Genomic DNA, 23,700 nt, shown 5'->3' on the forward strand with positions numbered 1-23,700 from the left:
TGACAATTTTTTGTTTAAAATAGAGTTGTCTAGTTTTAACATTAGCAATCCTATTTTTTCATATTCTATGTCAACTTATCTATTATTTGAAAACAATTTTAACCTCTATCCTTCTGAGTTAAGAAACTCGACGGTCACCGCGAAGACTAAACGAGCTTTACAAGTTTGTGAGAAAAACTTGTTGTTTACAAGAAAAAAATATGATTGGGGAAACGGTTATTCTACAAACTTGTGGTTTTCAAAAGTTAGTTGTAATTTTTTTTTTCAATAATTACTTCTTTGTACTTTGTGAAACAGAATTTCATTGTACAAATTTGTACTTGTTATCTTCAAGTTACAAATTTGTGTTTGTAACTTGTAGTTGGTGAAATAGGGCCCTGTTTGTCGATGGCGATCTCACAAATAGACAATGAAAACTAACATCCTGAGAGAAAAAAACAGGGAATTCGGTGGCGAGTTTTAAAATTTATAAAGAGAGCGAAAACATTCAATAATTGTTGTAAGGTGGCGTCTATTCTGACGATCACACATTTGATCACTCTAGTATGTTAGTTAATTAGTATGTAAGTTAGTTGTAAGTGAAACTCGAATTAATAAAGAAGTATAAGAATTAAACATGGCGCAGCCGATAAAAAACCTACAGATGTAAAAATTACAGAAAGAAATATAATAAATTAAATAAATGACTCGGTTAGTAGATTTAATTCATAAACAAATGAAATGACCGAAGAAGAAACAAAAGAAATAAAAAAGGAAGACACTAAAAACCAAGATAATACAGAAGCTGTAATCCAAATTCAACACGTGACGGAAGAAATCAAGGACTTTAATAAATCTGAACCACTCTTACTAGAAGGCAACATGGCAAATAATTTCCAGACATTCTTAAGAGATTTTAAGGATTATTTGGCTGCAGCTGAAAAAGAAAAAAAACCGAGTCGATCAAGATTGCAATTTTTTTTTAGATTAAAAAAAAAAACAATAACAATAATAAGAATAATAAAAATAATGAAAAAGAAAAACTATGAAATATCAGATGAAATTAAATGATTATCTGCTACATAATAATTGTAAAAAAAGACTTGTGGCACTCGAGGACTGCCGCGGTTAAGCTATTGCTTTGCATTTTTTGTCAACTTATGCAATTATAATTTGTTTACCTACCCTACACAAAACCAATGATCTGATTTTGTATCTACCTATCAATTCATACACCTACAACAACAAGGTCACATTTGAAAACATGCATACACACAATCTCATGTCATAAACTTCTCCAGACCAAAAAATAAGAAAACACAAGAATACTTTTTCTCTTTTCTCTACAATCGCAACGCAACGCTTTACTCGTTCACAAATCACAACAAGTTGAACAAGAAACAGAAGAATGGGAAGAGAAACCAAAACAAAAGAAAGAAACCATTCACACAAACAGCGCTTGCTTGCTCTCGTCTCGATACATGCAAGCTTCGTACAATTGTACATTCGTACCATGTACACACATACCATACACGTTTAGTGAACCATCCATGTGTGCGGCGTAATAAATTTTCGTTACTATATTTTTTGGCTAGCACCCCATCCCAGGCCTGCGTTAAAATCTATGCAATAGCTTAAAAATGCACATATGAAATTTTTTTTTTATTAATCCATAAATGTTTTCTTCACCTTTTACCTAATTAAATAAAAAAAAAAAAACAAATATAAATTAATTACTTATGCATTATTATAATGATTAAAAAAAGGCAGAAATGTAACAATCTGATTAAACAATATTTACTAAGTATATAAGTCGAATTAAGGGGGAGGTGTTGTAAGGTGACGTCTTTTCTGACGATTACACATTTGATCACTCTAGTATGTAAGTCAATTAGTATGTTAGTTAGCTGTAAGTGAAACTCGAATGAATTAAGAAGTATAAAAATTAAACAATAATACACGCAAATGCTTTTACATGAGTTCTGACTTTGCTAAAAAAGTAAACCAAGTCTTAAAATATTAGTGGTTGGGTTAAGGGTACGCTCACAATGCTGGTTGGAAGATGCCGATTTCCGATTGAAACTTTTTTTTACTCAAATGAAAATTAAAATTTTTCTATCAAAGCACTAGATTTATATTTTTGAATCATTTTCATCAGTTTCATGCCTTAAAATAATTTTTGCCAAGAATTCATGCATTCGGCCCCTGTGCGCGATGTATATATGAATAACTTGTTAACTCAATGGGTTATGTTCATAGTTCATTCTTCATCATCAATCATAAACCAATTTTTAATTTTTCTATGAACTAAAGTTCAAAAATGTGTATTAATTTGAAGATTTCAGTTAAGTTACACTTGGGTTTAAAATATGAGTTTAAACACACTTCAGTCCATAGATATTGTTGAAATTTCCATTAGGTTGGTATCATCTGAATTTCTGTCTGAAATGTCTGCTGCAATATTCTCTCTAGGAGATATTTCTTCTTGCTTTTCGATAGATATTCTGCTTGAATCCATCATATCACTTGTATCTACATCTTTGTATGAAGGTCTCGATTGAATTGGCTGCAGTAATCGTTTGTTTTCGATGGTTTTAAGGAGAGATTTAGCTTCAGATTTTTTCTAAAATGAATAATAAAGTGAAGATATAAGGAAAAAGTATATGAGAAGATATAAGGAAAAAGTATATGACTGTATTACTGTTACCTCATCAGACTCGAGACACTTATAAGCGAAATGAGCAGCTTTCTCATACTGCCCATTGTTTTCATAGTAATTTGCAAGTGTTATATAAGCGTGGTATAAGCTCTGCTTATCCGCTGCGGCCCTTTCATCCATACAATACGACAAATAGGCAGGTACTGCATTCTCAATATTTCCCAACTTTTCGTAGAGATTTGCAAGCTTGTAAAGTGCAATGCCTTCTATATCTCCAACATTACATGCTTTTAAATAGCACGTTACGGCGTTTTTGTTTTTTTCTAGCTTTTCATAAGTTTCTCCAAGTGCGACAAGCATCCGACTATCAAAAGGTCTTAATTTGTGAGCGTTTTTGAAGTAATACAAGCTATAGTAATGCATTTTCAAAATTTCATACGATTGTCCTAGGCCATACCACGCTCGATAGTCACGTTTGTTTACCTCTGAAAAAAAAGTAAAATATACCTTTTATAGAGACTCATATTATCACACTTGCCAACAGCTTTGCGATAACTCTGAATTGCAGCATTTGTATTTTTTAATTCCATAAATTCATGTCCCATCAATGTCCAAGCCGCTAAATATTGAGGATTAAGTTTCAAAGCTCTTTGGAAATACATAATTGCCTTCTGATGATCACTGCGTACGCTGTAATAATTACCTAAATACAGAAATAAAATAATTTAAGCAACTAAAAAGATGTATTTTAAGGAGCATTTAATTAAATTTAAAAATTAAATTTTAATTTTATATTTAATAATAACTAGCTGACCCGGCGGACTTCGTTTCGCCTTTTCTAGTATTTATTTTAAATTTTTGGCCCTGTAATGTGTTAAGGGCCCCACCAATAGAATCCGTTGCGTCCATTCCGTCGAAGTTTGCAACTGACAACTCGATAAAGGCCCCAACCCATAGAATCCGTTTCGTCCGTTCCGTCAATCCATCCGATGAAGTTGAAGGATGGGACAGAAAGGGGTGGCCCATAGAATACGTCGTATGACGGATTGCTTTTTGATAGCTCACTTCAAATTCCAAGGTGTGTTCGATATTTTATCGCTGAATGTGCACTAAGGAAGTTCTGATGCAAGAAATTTTTAACTATTATTGTTGTTCTTTTTTTTTAATAAAATAAAATGCTCGACTAGATTTCATGTAGGCACTTGCTCTTCAGTTAAAAACAATTTTTTATAGCAAATTATGAGTTGTAGGTATGACTTTGGCATAGTAAAATTGAACTCTACATCAGAATTTAAGTATTTAATTGATGTAATTTATTAGATATATCATAAAATGTTACTTTTATTACATTTTCTTCACAAATAAACAACTAAAGTTCACAATTCATAAAATCGGAGAAGAAAAGAACACAGTTCTTAGTTCTGAAATTCCCCGGCGTGCACTCAGAAACAGAAAATCGAACAGGTCTATTGTTGACAACCAATGTCAAAGGATACGACGGATGAAAAAGTAGAAAGTTGGGCTACTTCTTCCGTCGAATCCGTCCGTCTCCGTGCGTTCCGTCGTTTATGGGTCGCTTTTCATAAGAAGGTGTGTTTCCACCGAGATTTAGCTAAGTAGATTTAGAACAAATCTCGAGATTTATTTTAAATCTACTTAGCTAAATCTCGGATTTACGGTAGGATTTTTCCTCAAAATAAGATTTATATGTACCTAAATTATTAAGTTTTTTTTTAAGGTTAAATTAAATAAGTACAAAATTAATATTTTTTTAAAAAAGTTTTTAAATACTTGCATTTTTTTCTTCACAAAAAAAAGGGGATTTTTTTACGAAAAAGGGGAAACAAAAACGTTTTGGTGTTAAAAAAAGGGGATTTTTGTTTTGAAAACCTGGGAACCCTGTCCTTAGTGCACATTCAGCGATAAAATATCGAACACACCTTGGAATTTGAAGTGAGCTGTCAAAAAGCAATCCGTCATATGACGTATATTATGGGTCACCCCTTTCTGTCCCATCCTTCAACTTCAACGGATGGATTGACGGAACGGACGCAACGGATTCTATGGGTTGAGGCCTTTAAACTCTTCCAATATAAAAAAAAAATCGGGTCACAACTTGCTATGAGGGGCACAATCTTAAAACACGTTGACTGTCACCGAACAAAAAACAAAATATCCTCTGAGTGCCAACCGGGTATGTTTGTTTTAAACGTATCTCTCTGTGTCTTTAGTTTTAAGTAATAAGTGTCTTTGATGTGTTTTAAAAGTGTGACCACCGGTGGGTCACATCTTCTCTTCTTTTAAGAAATGTACTGACTGTGACCCACCGGAGGTTCACATGGCCTCGTGGGAAACTTTTGAGTGACCCACCGGTCACATGGCAGTCAACGTGTTAAAATATTAACAAAAACATATCATTTGTTTTACAGCTATTATAAATATTTATTGGAATGTGTACAGAGTTTCATTAGCTGCGTTCCTTTGCAAATATTTATCTACTGCTTAGTAAGCTATTACACGAAGCCTGAAGAGGCGCGCCTTTTTTCCTAACCCTCTGTAAGCACACCTCTTTTTTGCGAATTTGGTTTATAATTTTTCATGTCGCTAGAACTTTTTTCGGTCTCACTATTTTATAGAGAATCATATATGAAATTGATGTAGAATTTTCCGAGGAATTCGAATTTTGTATTCACAATTCCAAAAAATGTATCTTCATTCTTATAGGACACTTTTTTTGTGACCACTTTTTATTTTTTTTCCTGCCTAATTCGCGCCCGTGTGCCGACAGAGGGCTAAGAATAAGAAGTACAGGAATGGGTGCATATCACATTTATAGTGTAGAGGAGGGTGGCATAAAAACTGTCAAAAATAAAGCCAAAGCTGTCATTCGAGCCATTCTGGTGTGTGATAGAATCAAAACCAAAGTGTAAAATTCAAAAACCCTTTGAAATCATTCTTTAACACAATTGCAAAAACTTTTATTGAATTAAATAGTAAGAAAATAAGTCTTTGTTAACAAAAAACAAATAAAACAATAAAAACAATAATGTATTGCTGTGTAAAATTGTGCAAAATATATTTTTATAACCATTCAGAGCCCCTTTCCTTCCACATGTGAATACACTTTATTTGCAACATAAATTTATGTAAAGTGAATTTATGGTCCGGTCAAATTAGACTAAAATAAGGGGGTGAGGTTACATTAATTCCCAGCAAGCTGAAAATCGGTAGGATTGTTGGAAACACCGTCATAAATTAAATCTAAAAAGTCCTCATCGATCCGAGGCCTGGAAAAAAATTTACGGGGGGTCAAAGGTCACAAAAACTGGTTTTTCACGATTTTCAGCAAAACGGTAAGTCTTATCACAAAATTTTCAAGAATTGTAGACCAGATTATTATATATAAAAAGTGTCAAGACACTTTTTTTCCTAAGACCTACCGTTTCTTAGGTATAACGATTCAAAAAGTTGAAGTTGAGTTGTAATCGTCATAATTAGGCCTATTCTGAATAAAAAACTCCTAACTGAAAAGTTCCTGAAATTTCATTATTTTTTTAGCTTGAATTTCGTTCTTCAATGGTTAAGAATATGGGAAAGCAAACAAAAATGGAAATTTTCGCCATTTTTCCGATTGTGGCCCTTCTCGCGAAACCATTTCCCTGGGAATTTTTGTTTAAAATATGTCTGAATATATACAGGGTGTGCAATAGAGAATGGACAACCCTAAAACGGCTGATAGCTACACTTATGACTGTTCTAAAAACAGATAGAAAAAAGTTCTATCGTAACCAGTTCACAAAATATTGGCTTTTTTTCGTTCAGTGTATTTTAAATTTTATCATCTTATGTTTTTTGTTTACTACAACCACGAATGAATGAATTTTATTTATTTCTTTTTTTTTATCATTTTCTACAATAATTGTATGAGAACATAAAGGCTTTAAAAACTGCATAGCTATTGCACATTTTCGTAAAAAAAATTTTGAAATCTGTTTTTGATGCAAAATGTAAAAAAAGTATTTTATGAAAAATTTTAAACACCTGTGGTATAAAATAAATCTATGGAAACCTAAGTGGCCAACTTTCTTAAAAATATTCTGGTCTAAGGGGAATATTTTTAAGAAAGTTGGAAACTTAGGTTTCCATAGATTTATTTTATACCGCAGGTGTTTAAAATTTTTCATAAAATACTTTTTTTACATTTTGCATCAAAAAACAGATTTCAAAATTTAGTTTACGAAAATATGCAATAGCTATGCAGTTTTTAAAGCCTTTATGTACTCATACAATTATTGTAGAAAATGATAAAAAAAAAGAAATAAATAAAATTCATTCATTCGTGGTTGTAGTAAACAAAAAATATAAGATGATAAAATTTAAAATACACTGAACGAAAAAAAGCCAATATTTTGTGAACTGGTTACGATAGAACTTTTTTCTATCTGTTTTTAGAACAGTCATAAGTGTAGCTATCAGCCGTTTTAGGGTTGTCCATTCTCTATTGCACACCCTGTATATATTCAGACATATTTTAAACAAAATTTCACAGGGAAATGGTTTCGCGAGAAGGGCCGCAATCGGAAAAATGGCGAAAAATTCCATTTTTGTTTGCTTTCCCATATTCTTAACCATTGAAGAACGAAATTCAAGCTAAAAAAATAATGAAATTTCAGGAACTTTTCAGTTAGGAGTTTTTTTCAGAATAGGCCTGATTATGACGATTACAACTCAACTCCAACTTTTTGAATCGTTATACCTAATAAACGGTGGGTCTTAGGAAAAAAAGTGTCATGACACTTTTTGTATATACCTAATAATCTGGTCTACAATTCTTGCATTGAAAATTTTTTGATAAGACTTACCGTTTTGCTGAAAATCGTGAAAAACCAGTTTTTGTGACCTTTGACCCCCCGTAAATTTTTTTTCCAGGCCTCGCACAGTGTGTCGTCCCCTTATGATAAATCACTTTTTTTTTTGTTAAAAATTAATATTTTTGCTATTAAAATATAATTTAGAAGTGTCAACTCATTTGAAAACATATTTATCTTAGAAAATAACCCAGGTTATGTATTCAAAATAAGCTCCGAAACATGAGTACCTCGGAAATCAAAAATATTTTGAGGAATATATGGGAATCTTTGAGAGTGTATATTTCACGTTTGGTAATTGTTTGAAAAATTTTGTTAATGTTATTTTGTTTATTTGAGTGTTGTTGTAAAACGTATAACAAAAAAAACTTAAATTTATAAAATTATATATGAGTTATTAAAATTTCTTTGATAAATGGCCAAAAAAAAAAAAAACTTAATTTAAAAAAAAACATATAAAATCATATCGATAATTTTTTTATATTATTTTGCCTTAGGCCTATACTTAATATTGGCAAAGTTTGGTCTGCTTCTGTTTGCGATTACCAGAGATATTCACATTTATGTGCTACGAGTCAAGTACTCAAAATAATTCATTTTTTGAGAAACATCTTCAAGGGGATCACAAAAATGAAAAAATCGATGTTTTTAATAATTTTTGAGTAACAAAAAGCTGTTTATGTAATTAAAAATATTTTAAATATTGTTTTCAACAAGAAAAAAATTATATTTTTCTGCATACTAAATTTTTAATATAATTACTTGACCCGGCCACGCTCTACTGTGTATTATAGAGTATTTACCAAAATCGCCGATATAAGAATTTACGAAAATGCAAATAAAACGTTATTTCAAAATTTGAAAGCGATTGACAAAAAACTATTCGAGATTTGCTATGAAACGCAAATAAACATACGATTTTTTTGTATAGAGAAGATAAACAAAACAAATTGACTTCAACTTAAGATTTCTTAAAGTAGAAAAAAGATATTGAAAAGATTTAAACGTGCTATAAATAAAAACATTTAGTTCTTGTAAGAACTGTCACAAATGTATTTAAAATAAATCACCACGTTCAAGAACATAACCTCAAAAACTGTTAAAAAACGACATTTCAGATTTTCTAACGGGAATATTTTAAAAACGTGATATGATAGAATTTTTCTGACTTCGGATTCGAGTTCAGCACACCAAAAACCTTACGAAAAGTATATTTTTGTTTATATAACAAAAAAAAAAATAAATTTAGCTCACAAGTGGCTTCTTCAATAAATGTTAATTTCATAAATTACTAGCTGACCCGGTGGACTTCGTTACACCTATTCTGCTATTTACTTCCAATTTTGGAGTGTGTCAATGGTCGATTCTCAGACTTGTCAGTGGCCGATTCTCAGACTTGCCGACATACACAAAAAATTTCGAAAAGATCGTTCCAAGAAGATATAAGAAATTTTGCTGGACCACCCTAACAATTTATAGGTATGAAAAATAGATGTTGGCAGCCTTCGTTCTGGAAATATAACCGTTATAAAAAAAAAAAACCTTTTTTTGCATTTTATAACGGTAACATTTCAAGAACGAAGGCTAATAGAATTTTTCTGATTGTGGAGTCGAGTTCAGCAACCCAAAAACCTTCAGAAAAGTATATTTTGATTCTTGTGGCAAAAAAAGTTTAATTTGGTTGGCCAGTGTTGTTTTTGACCGCTACTTAAATTTTAAATATCTCGGGCAAAAAAAAAGATATCGGAAAGATTCAAACATTTTTTGAAAGAATAAAACTAGTTCTTATAGGCATCGTTACAAATTTGTTCATAATGAATTACTTCACATAAAAACATAACCTCGAAAACAGCCAAAATTACGTATTTTGACATTTTCTAACGGTAATATTTCAAAAACGAAGGCCAATCAAAATTTTCTGACTTCAGATTCGGATACAGTACCCCAAAAAAAACTAGAAAAGTATATTTTGGTTTTTATGGCAAAAACCTTGTTGACCAGTGTTATCGTAGAATAATTAAGAATTGTTTTCTGGTAGCATAAAGTCATAAAAATAATAAAATTTGCTAAAATAAAAGTGTCCTTTTTTCTTGGATTTTTTCAATTCACAGCTGCCAAATTGAAAATCTCACAAACAGGGGTGTATTTATTTTTATTTTGTGATGGTAAGGCGCTGCAACAGCCGGTAGTTTTAGTTACAAAAACACATATGCATTGAACCAGGGACGGAGTGCAGTTCGCAAGGCGCAATATTTTATCTACGTAAAAAAAATTATATTTTTTATGAAACACGTTATTTATGTTTTCTTTTTTTAAATAAAAAAAAAAATATTGGCTTACTTTATAACTAAGGGTGACCAGCGCCGTAAGGCGGCTACAATCTGCTGTGGATTTGGTCCTCAACCAACAAGCTTCGCCAGCCAGCTCGATCTTTAACTCGCTGCTTCCAGTTGCGCACGCCAAGTTGATTGAGGTCCCCTTTCACTTGGTTGCGCCACCTCAGACGGGGTCTTCCTCTACTACGCCGTCCCTCTGGGTTGGAGTCGAAAACTATTCGGACTGGAGCATTGTTGTCCATGCGCTCCACGTGACCTACTTATCTAAGGCGCTAAACCTTCACTCTCTTGGCTAGGTTCGCGTCCTTGTACAACCCGTAAGGCTCGTTGTTGTATCTTCTTCTCCAATCACCATCAATACACACGGGACCAAATATCGCACGGAAAACTTTTCTCTCGAAACAATCTAAGATGTTTTCATCCGCCTTCGTTAAATTCCATGCTTCTGCACCATATAGCAGGACTGAGATGATAAGGGTATTGTAAAGGGACACCTTAGTTGCTCGAGAGAGGGCTTTGCTGGTCAATTGCCTTCTCAAACCAAAGTAGCAGCGGTTGGCAAGAGTGATTCTCCGTTTGATTTCAGCGCTGATGTTGTTGTCCGTGCTTATAGCGGAGCGTAGATAGACGAAGTCCTTTACTACCTTGAAGTTATGGCTGTCGATGGTGACGTTTTGTCCAATGCGTCGGTGTGGTGTCCTTTTTTGACGACAGCATATACTTGGTTTTGCCCTCATTGACCCTTAAACCCATTTTTGCCGCTTCCGTTTCGATGCTTACAAAAGGCGCCATTGACATCACGCTGAGATCTTCCTATTGTGTCAATATCGTCGGCATATGCAAGCAGCTGGACGGACTTTTGAAAGATAGTGCCTCTGGTGTTGACGTTTGAGTTCTGTATAATTCTTTCAAGGGCGATGATAAAGAAGTCGGATGACAGTGTGTCGCCTTGTCTAAAACCTTTTTTGACATCAAATGCTTCGGTTAGGTCTTTACCGACTCTGACGGAGCAGCGTGCATTCTCCATCGTCATCCTGCACAGCCGGACGAGCTTTGCAGGGATGCCAAAACTACACGTAGCTCTATTTAATTCATCTCTGTAGATACTGTCATACGCGGCTTTAAAATCGATGAACAGGTGGTGGGTATGGATTTGTTGTTCCTGGGTTTTTTCCAAGATCTGCCGTAATGTGAATATTTGATCGATGATGGACTTTCCTGGTCTAAAGCCACACTGATAAGGACCTATCAGATTGTTGACGAACGGCTTCAGACGCTCACATAGTACGGCAGAGAGGCTCTTATAAGCGATGTTAAGGAGGCTGATTCCTCTGTAGTTGGCGCAGGTTAGAGCGTATCCTTTCTTAAGGATCGGGCATACGATGCTGAGATTCCATTCTGTGGGCATGCTTTCCTCCGACCATATTCGGCAGATGAGTTGGTGCATAGTCCTAACCAGGTCATCTCCTGCTGCTTTAAATAGTTTGGCAGCAAGGCCGTCATCTCCAGCGGCTTTGTTTGACTTAAGCTTGGATATGACTGCCTTCAATTCTTCCAGGTCGGGGGGACGGAAATGTTGGCCTTCATCGTCTATATTGAATGGTGCAATCTGTCTTTGGGCGGGGTTGGCTTCGTCATCGCCATTGTAGAGATTGCAGAAGTGATCTTTCCATATTCTCAGCATAGCTTGCGTCTCTACTACGATGTTTCCCTGTTGGTCTTTGCAGGCTTCAGTTCTAGGTTTATACCCCTGAGTTGTTCTTTTTACCTTCTGGTAAAACTTACGAACTTCATTCCTGTTATAGCATCCCTCTATTTCCACGATCGCTTCTTTCTCTTATTGCCTCATTTTCTTCTGAGTAGCCGATGTTCCTCTGTTCTTTTCCACTTGTAGAGCTCATTGGCAGCTCTGGTCCTTCTGTGCAGCGCCGCTTTGTATGCTTTCTTTATTCGAGACGCGATCGGAATAGGACCTGGCAATCTCTTACGATTGTAGTCGTCCGACGTTTAACTTCCTCACAGTATTTCTTTGACCAAAAAACAATTTATATACTCTTTTTCACATTAAACTTGCGCTAGCGAGAAAAAAATAACAAATGGAAAAAATTTCACATAAGGGTGCCCGGCGCGCGGTTCCAACGCCTTACCATCACCAAACAAAAATAAATACACCTCTGTTTGTGAGATTTTCAATTTGACAGCTGTGGATAGAAAAAAATCCAAGAAAAAAGACAATTTTATTTTAACAAATATTATTATTTTTATGACTTAATTTTACCAGAAAACAATTCTAAATTATTCTACGATAATCTTTTTATACGAGTATGAATAAATTCACTTTACATACATTTATGTTGCAAATAAAGTGTATTCACATGTGAAAGGAAAGGGTCTCTGAATGGTTATAAAAATATCTTTTGCACAATTTTAGACAGCAATACATTATTGTTTTTATTGTTTTATTTGTTTTTTATTAACTAAGAGTTATTTTCTCACTATTTAATTCTATAAAAGTTTTTGCAATTGTGTTAAAGAATGATTTTAAAGGGTTTTTAAATTTGGATTGCACTTTGTTTTAAATTCTATCACTCTGAAGCGTACGGCATGAATCAATTTCTCAGAATAAAATGTAAACAACATGGATGCAAGGGAGATGGAAAAATTAAATTAATTTTCACTCAATAAAAATGTGATAAAACGAATTGTGAATAGAATAAAACCAGTTTTAATAATAGCTTTTTTTTGGTATTTCTATCCGTATCCGCAGTTGGCGTTTAAATGCATTACAAAAACAGCACGCAGCTGCCGATAAGAATAGAAGCTAAACCAAGCTGCGGACAGAATTTTGACAAAGTATAAAAGTTTACGGTTGCATTTCTCTTTGTGCCTGTATATAAATTTTTTTTTAAGTGTTAATATTTGTGAAATCCTACTGCGGATAGCTTTGCCAAAAAAAAAAAAAACACGCTCAATTCGTATGTCATGGGTATGGCGCAGTCAAAATTAGTTTTGGTGTTTTGTTTTACGAGATAACGTCTTATAAATCAATGAAATCCGGCCGCATACACGAAAAATATGAGTCATTCTCCGGTTCCACTTCCCGTTAGCATAGTGCTTTAGATTATAATTTCATATTAAAAGCCAAGTGACATGACGTCAAGTCCATTTGTTTGTTCATTTACTGTTACCGTGTGAGTAACGTGGCGTCAGTAACCGAAACAATAACTACTAATCTTGAAAAAAAACTGACTCAAAATGAAAAGATTCCATCTTTATTCTATGTGCATATGTACGTCTTAATTATCAAATATTTCCTCAAAAAAATTAAATCATTTAAAATTAATGTGGATATTTAATATTTGGTAGTTGAAACAAATTGAACAATTTTTTATGAGGCTTCAGCTCAAGTTGCAGTTTATCATACCAATTTTCAACTGTGAGATAGCCTGGTAGTAAAGCACTCGCTTAGTAACCGAAGATATGTGAAGAAATTTCAAATTTTAATTTGCCTATTATTTGACAAAAGCGCCGCCTACCGGGTCAAAACATGTTACGAATGAACCTTATCTGTCGACCCCAAATACGGAATTTGCCTCTTACTTGACTACAACGCCACCTACCGGGTCCAATTATTAAACAAAACTTGTTTAGGATAGACCTTACCACACACACGAAATTTCACATTGAAATGTATTTATTAACCTAATTAACCTAGTTAATTAGTGGAATTTTTGGCTATAACTTGATAACAGCGCCACCTACCGGGTTCAATTATAAAACAAAACCTGTCTCGGGTGGACCTAATCACACGCAAAAAATTTCAGAAAAATCTGTCCAGACGTTTAGGAGGAGTAAGTTCACAAACAAACGCACACACAAATCGTATCGGGGGGTCTATTCCCACCTCGTTTAGCGGGGAGGAGCAGCTTAAAAAAAATTAGTAGCGAAAATAATAAAAAAAATACTCGCTATAAAAATATTTATAGCGAAAATAATATTGAGTATACCTTAGACTGGGCCAAAAAAATAAAATATTTTTTTTTTGAAAGTTACTTCGAAAATCTTGTTCAGGATGATGAAAAAAAAATTTATTATTAATTAGGTCCACCAAATTTTTTTTTCATCATCCTGATGAAAAAAAAATTTATTATTATTAATTAGGTCCACCAAATTTTTTTTTCATCATCTTGAACAAGATTTTCGAAGTAACTTTCAAAAAAAAAAAAATATTTTATTTTTTTGGCCCAGTCTAGTATACCTATACTGTATATCGAAAGTAAAACAGTAGAAAAAAGGCTCAAGTTTTCAAATATGTAATTCTAATTTCACATCAATTTAAATTTGTTTTTGATATTTTTGATATTAGCTGTGTTTTATTATTCCTCGTGAACCAGGTCAGAACATTGTATTTATTTGCGAAACAATAACAAAATAAAATCCTGCTTTTGTTGTAAAGCGAATAAAACAATTATCTCATCTGGATCACGAGAAAAAAAACAGCTATTATTATTATTACACTGTGTAACACTCAAAATATACTCGGGCGGAGATCATCACGTTTTGTAGATCTAGTTGCACTGATTACGAAACGTTATTTAAGAACTCCGTAACACCCCAAAATCTGGTAGGATAACTTGGGCGCCAGGATTTGATGTAGAGGAGTTCAATACAGTCATTAGGTATTTACTATGGGAGGAGGGTCTATCTCCCCCTTCAGGCGGGAGGTGCAATTTTCTAAAAAAAATAATTAAAATTAAAAAAAAGAATATTGAAAATAACGGCAACACTTACGGTCACTTAAGTTAAAAATGGCGAAAAATTTTTTTAAAAAACTCATCGAATAATATTTTTCTCCAGTCTGTGAATTAATTCCTAATCGAATAATGAAAACTATATGTTTTCATGCCTTCTCGTTTTTGAGGAAATTGAAAAATAAAAAAAAAATAATTTGAAAAAAGAAAAATCTGATAAAATTGTTTTTCACTTTTCTCAAAACCTTTCGGAAATGGTATCACCCATGCCGAGCCTGGGACTTTTGCCGCTCCAAGCAAATTCAATTTTGGCGCCCCAAACTAAAAAAAAAGAAGAAAATCATACAAATTAATATTAATATCTTCTCCTTCATTACGATTCAGCATGTCTTTTTCAATGGAAATTGTTGCCAAGGCTGTTAATCTAGTTGTAATTGCGAAAAATCGTGTTTTTTTGTGAATTTTTTGAAGAGAATACACACAATAAATGTACATATAGCGAATTTAAGAATTTTAAGAATTCGCGATGAATCTACAAAAATATTGAGTTCCGTTATTTTTGTAGAAGATCTCCTAGAGGACTTCCACAAAAAGATGTCAGGCGGTGAGGAAGATATCTCCGACGTCTGATCCAAAATGTTTAAAATAAGAAAAACCAAAAGATTCGTTTTCAGAATAGATGAATACAGGTAATGACCTAAGGAATAGTAAAGATTTTGATTTTTGAAAAAATGGCGGCTTTCCAGAGAAAAAGATCGTTTTTACGAAGAAAATGTACACTTTAAAGTGGCTTTAAAAATCGATTTATTGTCAGAAAAATTATTCCTTCGTTTATTATCTGGCAAAAGTATCTAAGAAGGTCGTGCGAAAATTTCAAGTCGATCGGCCCAGCCGTTTAGGAGAAATTTTCCTCACCGACTTTGAAACACCGTTTCGAGAAAAAAGCGTTTTTGGGAACCATGTAACTAAGTTAGAGATTTAGTAAAATGCCGACTCATTTTATGAATTTGCCGACTGCATCCGATTTTTTTTAAATAATATTGGGAATCATAGTTTTAGAGAAAACAGAATTTTCACGATTAAGCATTTAATTATTAAAACAATACCTAATCTATAATAACAGACAAAAAATAAACATTAGGCATACATTCTTTAATAATAAAAAAAATATTTTTGGTAAAAGAAAATAAATCAGGCACTTTTGTAGTCTTTAAAATTTTAGATTTTAAAATTAAAGTTAAAAATTTCAAAACAATTAACATAAAACATTTACATAAAATTGACTTTTAATTTAAAGACTAACCCTGTGATATTTTAACAATGTCTTTTTTTCGACAGCTTAGTTTAGTTGAGTTCTATCAACTATATTTTTTGATTAATATAGCAGCATCAACGAATTTTACCTTTCTGCACCCATGGGCATACGCAAATAATTGAGATCTCTTTTAAGTTTACTAAATGACCGCTTACACGAACTTGACTTCAGAGGAGCGGTAAACATGTAGTAAACTAACTTGAAGGCTAACGGAATTACATTTCTCAGTTTAAATACCTCTTTGGTAATGTTGTAGAAATTTGAGCATTCGTTGCAAGAAAAAAGAAGAATTTGCAACTCAGACAAGTAGCATGATCCAATTTCACAATAGATTCAAAATAGATTAACGCGTGACGTTAAAGTTTTGAACTCTTTCCTATAAAATGTTTCCAAATTAAAAATAGAAGTGGTTTCAGGATTTTCATCAATTCTCTTTGGAAACCGACGAGTTCTATAATGTTTCAAAAAATCATTTTCAGGATTAATATTTAATATTTCAACAAACGAAGATGAACTTTTAATTAATGCATTTATTTGAGTTTCATCATCGTTTTTTTGTATAAATGATTCTATTGTACTTTGAATCAACAATGAATCATCAAAAACGTACAAATTCTCCCCTTCTAGATTTTCTATTAAATTTTTTACTTTGAACATGACATTTTTGCAAAAATATAAAGAACTGATAAAATCAAAATTCAAGATAGTTTTCAGGGTTCGTATGGTAAATTGTTTTTCAGAATTCTTTATTTAATTTAACTTATTTGTAGGTTCTATTCTATCAAAATTCCAAAAAAAAAAGGACAAAACTCCAATGTGAAAAATTTGGAACCATGATTACAAGACACGACACGAGCTAACCAGATGTTAAATACACCTACGTACGATTTGGCAAATCGTACCTCGGGACACGAGCTACCCAAATTTTAAATACATACACTTATGTACGTACAAAAAATGATTTGGCGATAAATTTTTTGCCGACTGATTTGCCGACTTGGAAAATCGTGGGGGGGGGGGGGGGGGTGAGACACCCTCCCACACCCCCCTCTCGATACGCTCGCTCGTTATTGCTTACGAATGTCATTTGCCTACCGCTCTCGTTTGTCTTGCTTAGAAAAAAACTTTGCCAAACTTCGAAGCCAATTTTATTTCCACTGATTGCAATGAACATACACTTAGGAGCACAAAAACTCAATCAAATAAATTATTTATTTTAAAAACAAAAATTCCAATGGATAAAATAATGTTTCTTCAAGTCTCATGGTCTCATTTAAAAGATTGGATTTTTTACTTTGAATTGTTGGTAAGAACATAAAAATGCATACGATAGTATCATTGATATCTGTCAATATATTGCACTTCATTTTTGTTTAATGTTAAATTTTCTTGATATTCTCTGCTTCAATTTCAGTCTTTTTTTCCTTACGTTACTATTGACGTTATCTGTCAATAAATAGCACTTCATTTTTTTGAATGTTAAAATTTCCAGATACTCTCTGTTTCAATTTCAGTTTTTTTTTTCCTTACATACTTCATTTATGTTGATTGGATCTTTATAAAGTGAATGGGTTTTTAAGTTCTTAGCATTGATTTAAAGCTTTTGTTTCAAGCTATAATTAACATGTTGATTTATAAGGCCATTTAGATAAAGCCTAAATGTAAAAGTTTTTGATGAGGTTCTATTCTATATTAAACACCCTTTTCAAAAAGGTATAAACCATTGTTCTAGGACTAGGGGTTTAGTCAGGACATGTATGTATGTATGTCTTTTTTGGGTTTATTAAACCAAGCATGTTTTATTAAAACAAGCATATGAGTAGCATGAAAAATAAAATAAAACCCAAAAAACACATGTATGTCCCGACTGTTTTTTACTTGCGATATAGGTACTATATATCAAGTTATGCATTCGTACAAAAAAAAAAAGTTGAGATAACATTTTTCCATGACATTACGATGGTAGACAATGCCAAAAAAGTGGGTCCCGGAAGTCCGTCTGTCTGTCTGTCTGTCTGTCAGTCTGTCAGTCTGTCAGTCTGTCTGTCTGTATAAGGAGCTACAGCCTAAACGGATGGACCGATTGATGTCAAACGTGGTATGCAGCGTTATTTGGCGATTCTCCAGAGGGGTTTTTGGAATTAATTTTTTTGGACCAAAAATAACGGTACTTGTCATATACCGATTTTAGTAAAATTGAAATATCTCGAAAACGGCTCCAACGATTTTGTTTAAAAAATTCAAGTGTTAGTTTAAAGTTAAGGTCTATCTTTTAATGAAAAAAATTTTTTTTGAAAATCATTATTAACGGTACCTGCCATAGAACCGTTTTTTTCAAATCCGATTATCTCCAATACTGCTTATTCGATTTCAACGAAACTTTTTGTGAAGAAGCATTTATATAATTTGAATATAAGCCAAAAATAAAATTTTGAAAAAAATAATTTTTGGATTTTTAAAAAAATTTTGAAAATTTTTTTTTGAAAAATCAAATTTTCGAAAACGGGACATTGAATTTTTTTGAAATTTTGTTTTTAGATGTTGATTAGTGATTTCTACAAAATGGCATACCAATTTTATTTTTAAACTTTTTTTCCAAAAAATTATTTATAAAAAATTAGTTTTTAAAAAAACGGCTCTAACGATTTTGAAAATTTTTTTTCTAAAAATGCATGTTAATATATCAATCAAAACTGCATACTTGTTTTGGAGGGCAATTTAATTTCAGATTTTATTTTATTTTTTTTTTTAAACGAATTTTATTTTTTTTTCCAAATTTCTATATAAAAAGTCTTAAAAATTTAAGCAACTTTAACTCTAAGAGCAAGTTCGTGCGACCCCAGTCGTGCATTTTATTTCTTTTAACGATAGTAATTTACTATCTTTTTTTATTTAAATAGATATTGTGATGTTATCAATTTATTAAATTTTATGTTAATTTATTTAAAAATACATACTTACATTTTGAATAAAAAATAAAAAAATATAAAAATGCAATATAAACAAAAAATAATTTAAGTCAAAAATATCCTAATTTTAAAATTATAAAAAAAATAAAGAATTGTTATTTTATATATGTATGTAGACGTAATAATAAATAATAAAGCCCCTTGAAGATGCTGAGAAACAGCGAAACGTAGGGACAAAAATTTGTTTTAATTTTGTATTTACATTAAGAAACCAAATTGACCAAAAAAAGACCAATTAAACTACTTAAGATATCAAGATGTTACTACACTTACTTATTTATTTTTAACATCGGCTACTCCTTTGAGTTCATATGAAATATTTATTTTGTTTTTATTTTTGTAAATATGTAGGTATATGTGTTTTTGTTTAGAATTAATTTTTCTTTTAAGCTATTGCATAGATTTTAACGCAGGCCTGGGATGGGGTGCTAGCCAAAAAATATAGTAACGAAAAATGAAACGAAAATTTATTACGCCGCACACATGGATGGTTCACTAAACGTGTATGGTATGTGTGTACATGGTACGAATGTACAATTGTACGAAGCTTGCATGTATCGAGACGAACGAGAGCAAGCAAGCGCTGTTTGTGTGAATGGTTTCTTTCTTTTGTTTTGGTTTCTCTTCCCATTCTTCTGTTTCTTGTTCAACTTGTTGTGATTTGTGAACGAGTAAAGCGTTGCGTTGCGATTGTAGAGAAAAGAGAAAAAGTATTCTTGTGTTTTCTTATTTTTTGGTCTGGAGAAGTTTATGACATGAGATTGTGTGTATGCATGTTTTCAAATGTGACCTTGTTGTTGTAGGTGTATGAATTGATAGGTAGATACAAAATCAGATCATTGGTTTTGTGTAGGGTAGGTAAACAAATTATAATTGCATAAGTTGACAAAAAATGCAAAGCAATAGCTTAACCGCGGCAGTCCTCGAGTGCCACAAGTCTTTTTTTTTTTTTACTTTTTTTTATTTTTGTTTAAATTCTTTATTATTTTTGTTATTGAGGACTAGGCCTACATCCGATACCTCACTAAAAAAAACACTAAGTTTTGCACAGAGCGCTTCTTTCTTCTTTAAACTCATAAAATAAATAGTCGAAATCACAAAATATGCCCATAGCTTCATAGTACAGGAAAGTTAGTAAAAAAACAGGCATTTTGTGGAACGAAATACAGGACGGCTGAATTTTTCAAATCTGAAAGAGGGGTATTAGAAAAGCTTAAGTCCTGGTTTTCGGGACGCTACCCCCTGGCGAAAACCGCTATTTTAAAAAACGCGAATCGCTCTATATCTCCAAAACTATGGGTCCTATAGAAATGCTTGTCAGACCAAAGTTCTTGAAAATTTAATTATCTTTTTTTTGATAATACATTATTTTTCTCAGCGGGCAATAGTTTTGAGGTTATGTTGTCTAAAACCCAACGGTCGGCTCAGAAGTTTTTTCTAAATCGCCAGCTTAACTGAAGCCACCTGTGCGATAACATGAGACAATTTTCAACTATGTCTCCTCCTCTGTGCCACGTAGTTCAGTGTTGTATGTTCTTCTATCGTTCTTTCTCTCTTTGTCTTTCTGTGTTGTATTAATGTCTTGTGTTGTATCAGCAAAATGGACTTAGATTCCGAAGCTGCAGTGTTTCTAGTCCGGAGATTTATCTTCAGATTAGTTTAATATGTAATGTAATGTAATGTATTTTTTTTTTGGTTTTTTTAAGATTCTATCATTCCCAGTGTTAGTTACATAGTTTTTTAAAAAGTAAAAGTTATGGACCATCAAATTTCCAATAATTTGGTATATTTTTTAAAGTCATGCGATGTATGAGTAAAAGTAATTGATCTGAAAACTATAGTCTAAGTACAGGAAAGTTAGTAAAAAAAACAGGCATTTTGTGGAACGAAATATTGAGAGGCAGATTTTTTCAAATCTGAAAGAAGGGTATTAGAAAAGCTTAAGTCCTGATTTTCGGGACGCCAACCACCTGGCGAAATCCACCATTTTGGAAAATGCGAATTGGCGTATATCTACTAAATTATTGTCTTGACCGAATCGGTAACTGAACCAAAGTTGTAGGTAATATAAATATTTTTTCTTGTGCATTCACTGTTTTTCAACGCGGACAACACTTTTGAGGTTGTTGTTTTATTTGTTTTAACTTTTAATTTTTAAAAAACTATGTAACTAACACTGGGAATGATATAATCTTAAAAAAAACGAAAAAAAAAATAAATTAAAACAACATAACCTCAAAACTATTGCCCGCTGAGAAAAATAATGTATTACAAAGAAAAAGATAATTCAATTTTCAAGAACTTTGGTCTGACAACCATTTCTATAGGACCCATAGTTTTGGAGATATAGAGCGATTCGCGTTTTTCAAAATAACGGATTTCGCCAGGGGGGTAGCGTCCCAAAAACCAGAACTTAAGCTTTTCTAATATCCCTTTTTCAGATTTTAAAAATTCAGCCGTCCTGTATTTCGTTCCACGAAAAAGTCAATCTTTCCTGTACTATCAATTTTATTCAGCCCTATCGGCAATACAATTTCCATGGAACAATTTCTCTATTCCGAAAAATCGGTATCGCCAATACTTTTTGAATGGAAAAATTTCCTAGGAAAAAATTTCCACACAAAAATACCTATCGGGAATGAAGTTTCTCCCCCGAAGTATTTCTATCATATTTTTTATGGGGAACAGATATTTTGAAGCCAAAATGTACGTATTTTTCTTTCAAAATATTCTGTTAAAAAATATTAAATTATTACTTCCTTAATCCAACAAAAAGCAAATGATATTGCAACTGGATAACGCAAAATAGTAGACAAAAATAAAATATAAGAAAACCTTAAAAAAAAGCATAAAACTAAAGGAGACCATTCCGAGAGCATTAGTTTGCTGCTTTGGTCGAAAAAATGATCAAATTATGTGGAATGCCTCAATTTATTTCAGTAATTTGTTTATCATGTCAAAAAAAAACAAAGCTTAAGAAACTTTATTGATTGATTCTTTAATTAAAATTAAAAACACAAAACTAATTACATGTCCATCTGAAGAAACAAACAAAGTAATAAGTTGGGCAAAAAATAAAAAAAATTATTGAATAAAAATCCACAAATCAACACCAAAGAAAAAAATTATATAAATATTTACTATTAAACATTTTAATTGTTTTTGTGCACCAAATGCAATCAAATTAGAGTTGTCAAAATTTTCGAAGACATGTGTTCGAAGGTTTTTTTGTTTTGTTAAGTTGGCTGTACTTCTTTCCCGAAAACGAAATTCCGATGGAGATTGCCGATAAGGAGAAAAATTCCCGGGAGAGAAAACCTACTCCCGGGGAAATTTCTCACGTGAGATTGCCGATAGGGCTGATTTCCCACTAAAGATTTTGTTTGTCTACTTATTTTTTGACAGCTTTTCATAGGCGTGAAGTTGGTCTTGGTACGCTTGAAAAAAAAAACATGGATTCATTATCGTTGTACTAAATCGCTCTATGTCGTGACTATCATTGTCCTGGGTATCGTTGTTTTGCCTTTCGTTTCGCAATATGAAATAGGGCCCCAGAGATTTAATTATTTTATTTATTTATTTCGAAATAAAAGCCCATAGAGATAAATCTTGTTAAAGGGTATACAAATTTTACAATTAAAAGTAGTAATAAAAAAAGGAAAATATATATATATTTATACACGGTGATCTTGAAGACGCGGCAGGTTTTACAAAAATGGACCCCAAAAGTAATGATGCAGGATTGTTCGGACTGATTTCAGGATTCTAAATATGTGAACTTCAAAATCGTACCGGATCCCTTTTTTGAGTTATAAGCATTTTTGTATACACGGGAGAGCATTTTGACTTAGAATGGGGAGAAAATTGTTAAAAAACATCGAAAAAAGACATTTTGATTTTGTATATGTTTTTCGAAAGCTGTAATATTGTTCCTGAACCAAGTCTTTAATTTAAGTTGGTTGAGCAAATATGTTCTGAGAAATTTAATTTCAAAAACATCATTTTAGAAAAAAAAATTGTTTTTTTCTTCAAGTTTATTTTTTTTCCATTTTATGAAATAAAGGGTACAATTTTTTTACATAATTCAATGGTCTTATAAATTTCTAATCGAAAACAAAAAACCACATGCTTATAAGTATTTAAGTTTTTGAGATTGGAGGAAAAATGTATCGCATCCCCAGAATTTTTGTTTCCTCCTAGGCTATTGATTATGTCATTCAGAAAGGAACTAAGACGTTCACGGGTTTTTATTGCAGGAATTGTTCAATGGGTTATAAGAGGAGATAAAACCGCGGAGTGCTATTAAATGAGAGGGTGGAAATTGAAGATAAGGGTACAAAAGCCCCTTTTTTGGTATTTTCAATATATCTCGTAAGCAAAATTTTGATGTATTGCACATTAAACTTTTTGTAGAAAATTAAATTCCCTATTAGAATAATGTTTTTTAAAAATTGAAAAAAAAAAAAATTCCATACCAAAACAGCCATTTATGTAAATTTACATAAATTTACATAAATACATGTTTTTTTCTGTTTTATATCTACTTTGCTGAAACTAAGAAACTAGAGCTGATGAAAGTCTTTTAATTACATTTTTGAAAAGGGTATTAAATATGTAGTCAGCAACAGCTAAAATTTTTTCGACAACACATGTGCTGCTTGGCTTACCAATGTATTATAAAGTTATTACATCCTCTATGATTTTTGAGCAAAACACACTTACTTTATCTTAAGATATCTCGGCCTATACGAAAGATAGGAAAGATTTAAACAGATTTTGAAAGAAGAAAAACAGGTCTTATAAAAACCGTTACAATTTTAATT

The 23,700-nt window shown here is 32.2% G+C and overlaps 1 protein-coding gene across 2 annotated transcripts in view; it reads right to left on the bottom strand.

The window, feature by feature from the left end:
- Window positions 1–2,267: 2,267 nt before the first annotated feature.
- The window catches only part of LOC129907286 (cell division cycle protein 23 homolog), a 111,108-nt gene continuing 89,675 nt past the window's right edge, over window positions 2,268–23,700 (bottom strand). Inside the window, exons 4-7 of one of the 2 annotated variants that reach the window (XR_008770997.1) lie at window positions 14,839–14,914; window positions 14,634–14,748; window positions 14,359–14,576; window positions 3,235–3,341 (exon numbers count right to left, since the gene is read on the bottom strand). Coding sequence is in view for 1 of the 2 variants with exons in the window: in XM_055983402.1 (XP_055839377.1) it covers window positions 2,366–2,602; window positions 2,687–3,123; window positions 3,177–3,341 (839 nt within the window). In the remaining variant the exon portion in view is untranslated. Of the gene's footprint in view, window positions 2,603–2,686; window positions 3,124–3,176; window positions 3,342–14,358; window positions 14,577–14,633; window positions 14,749–14,838; window positions 14,915–23,700 lie in introns of those variants that run through there. The other variant, XM_055983402.1, reaches the window with a different exon arrangement.

Source organism: Episyrphus balteatus, chromosome 1 (assembly GCF_945859705.1).
Source record: "Episyrphus balteatus chromosome 1, idEpiBalt1.1, whole genome shotgun sequence".
NCBI classification, from domain to species: domain Eukaryota; kingdom Metazoa; phylum Arthropoda; class Insecta; order Diptera; family Syrphidae; genus Episyrphus; species Episyrphus balteatus.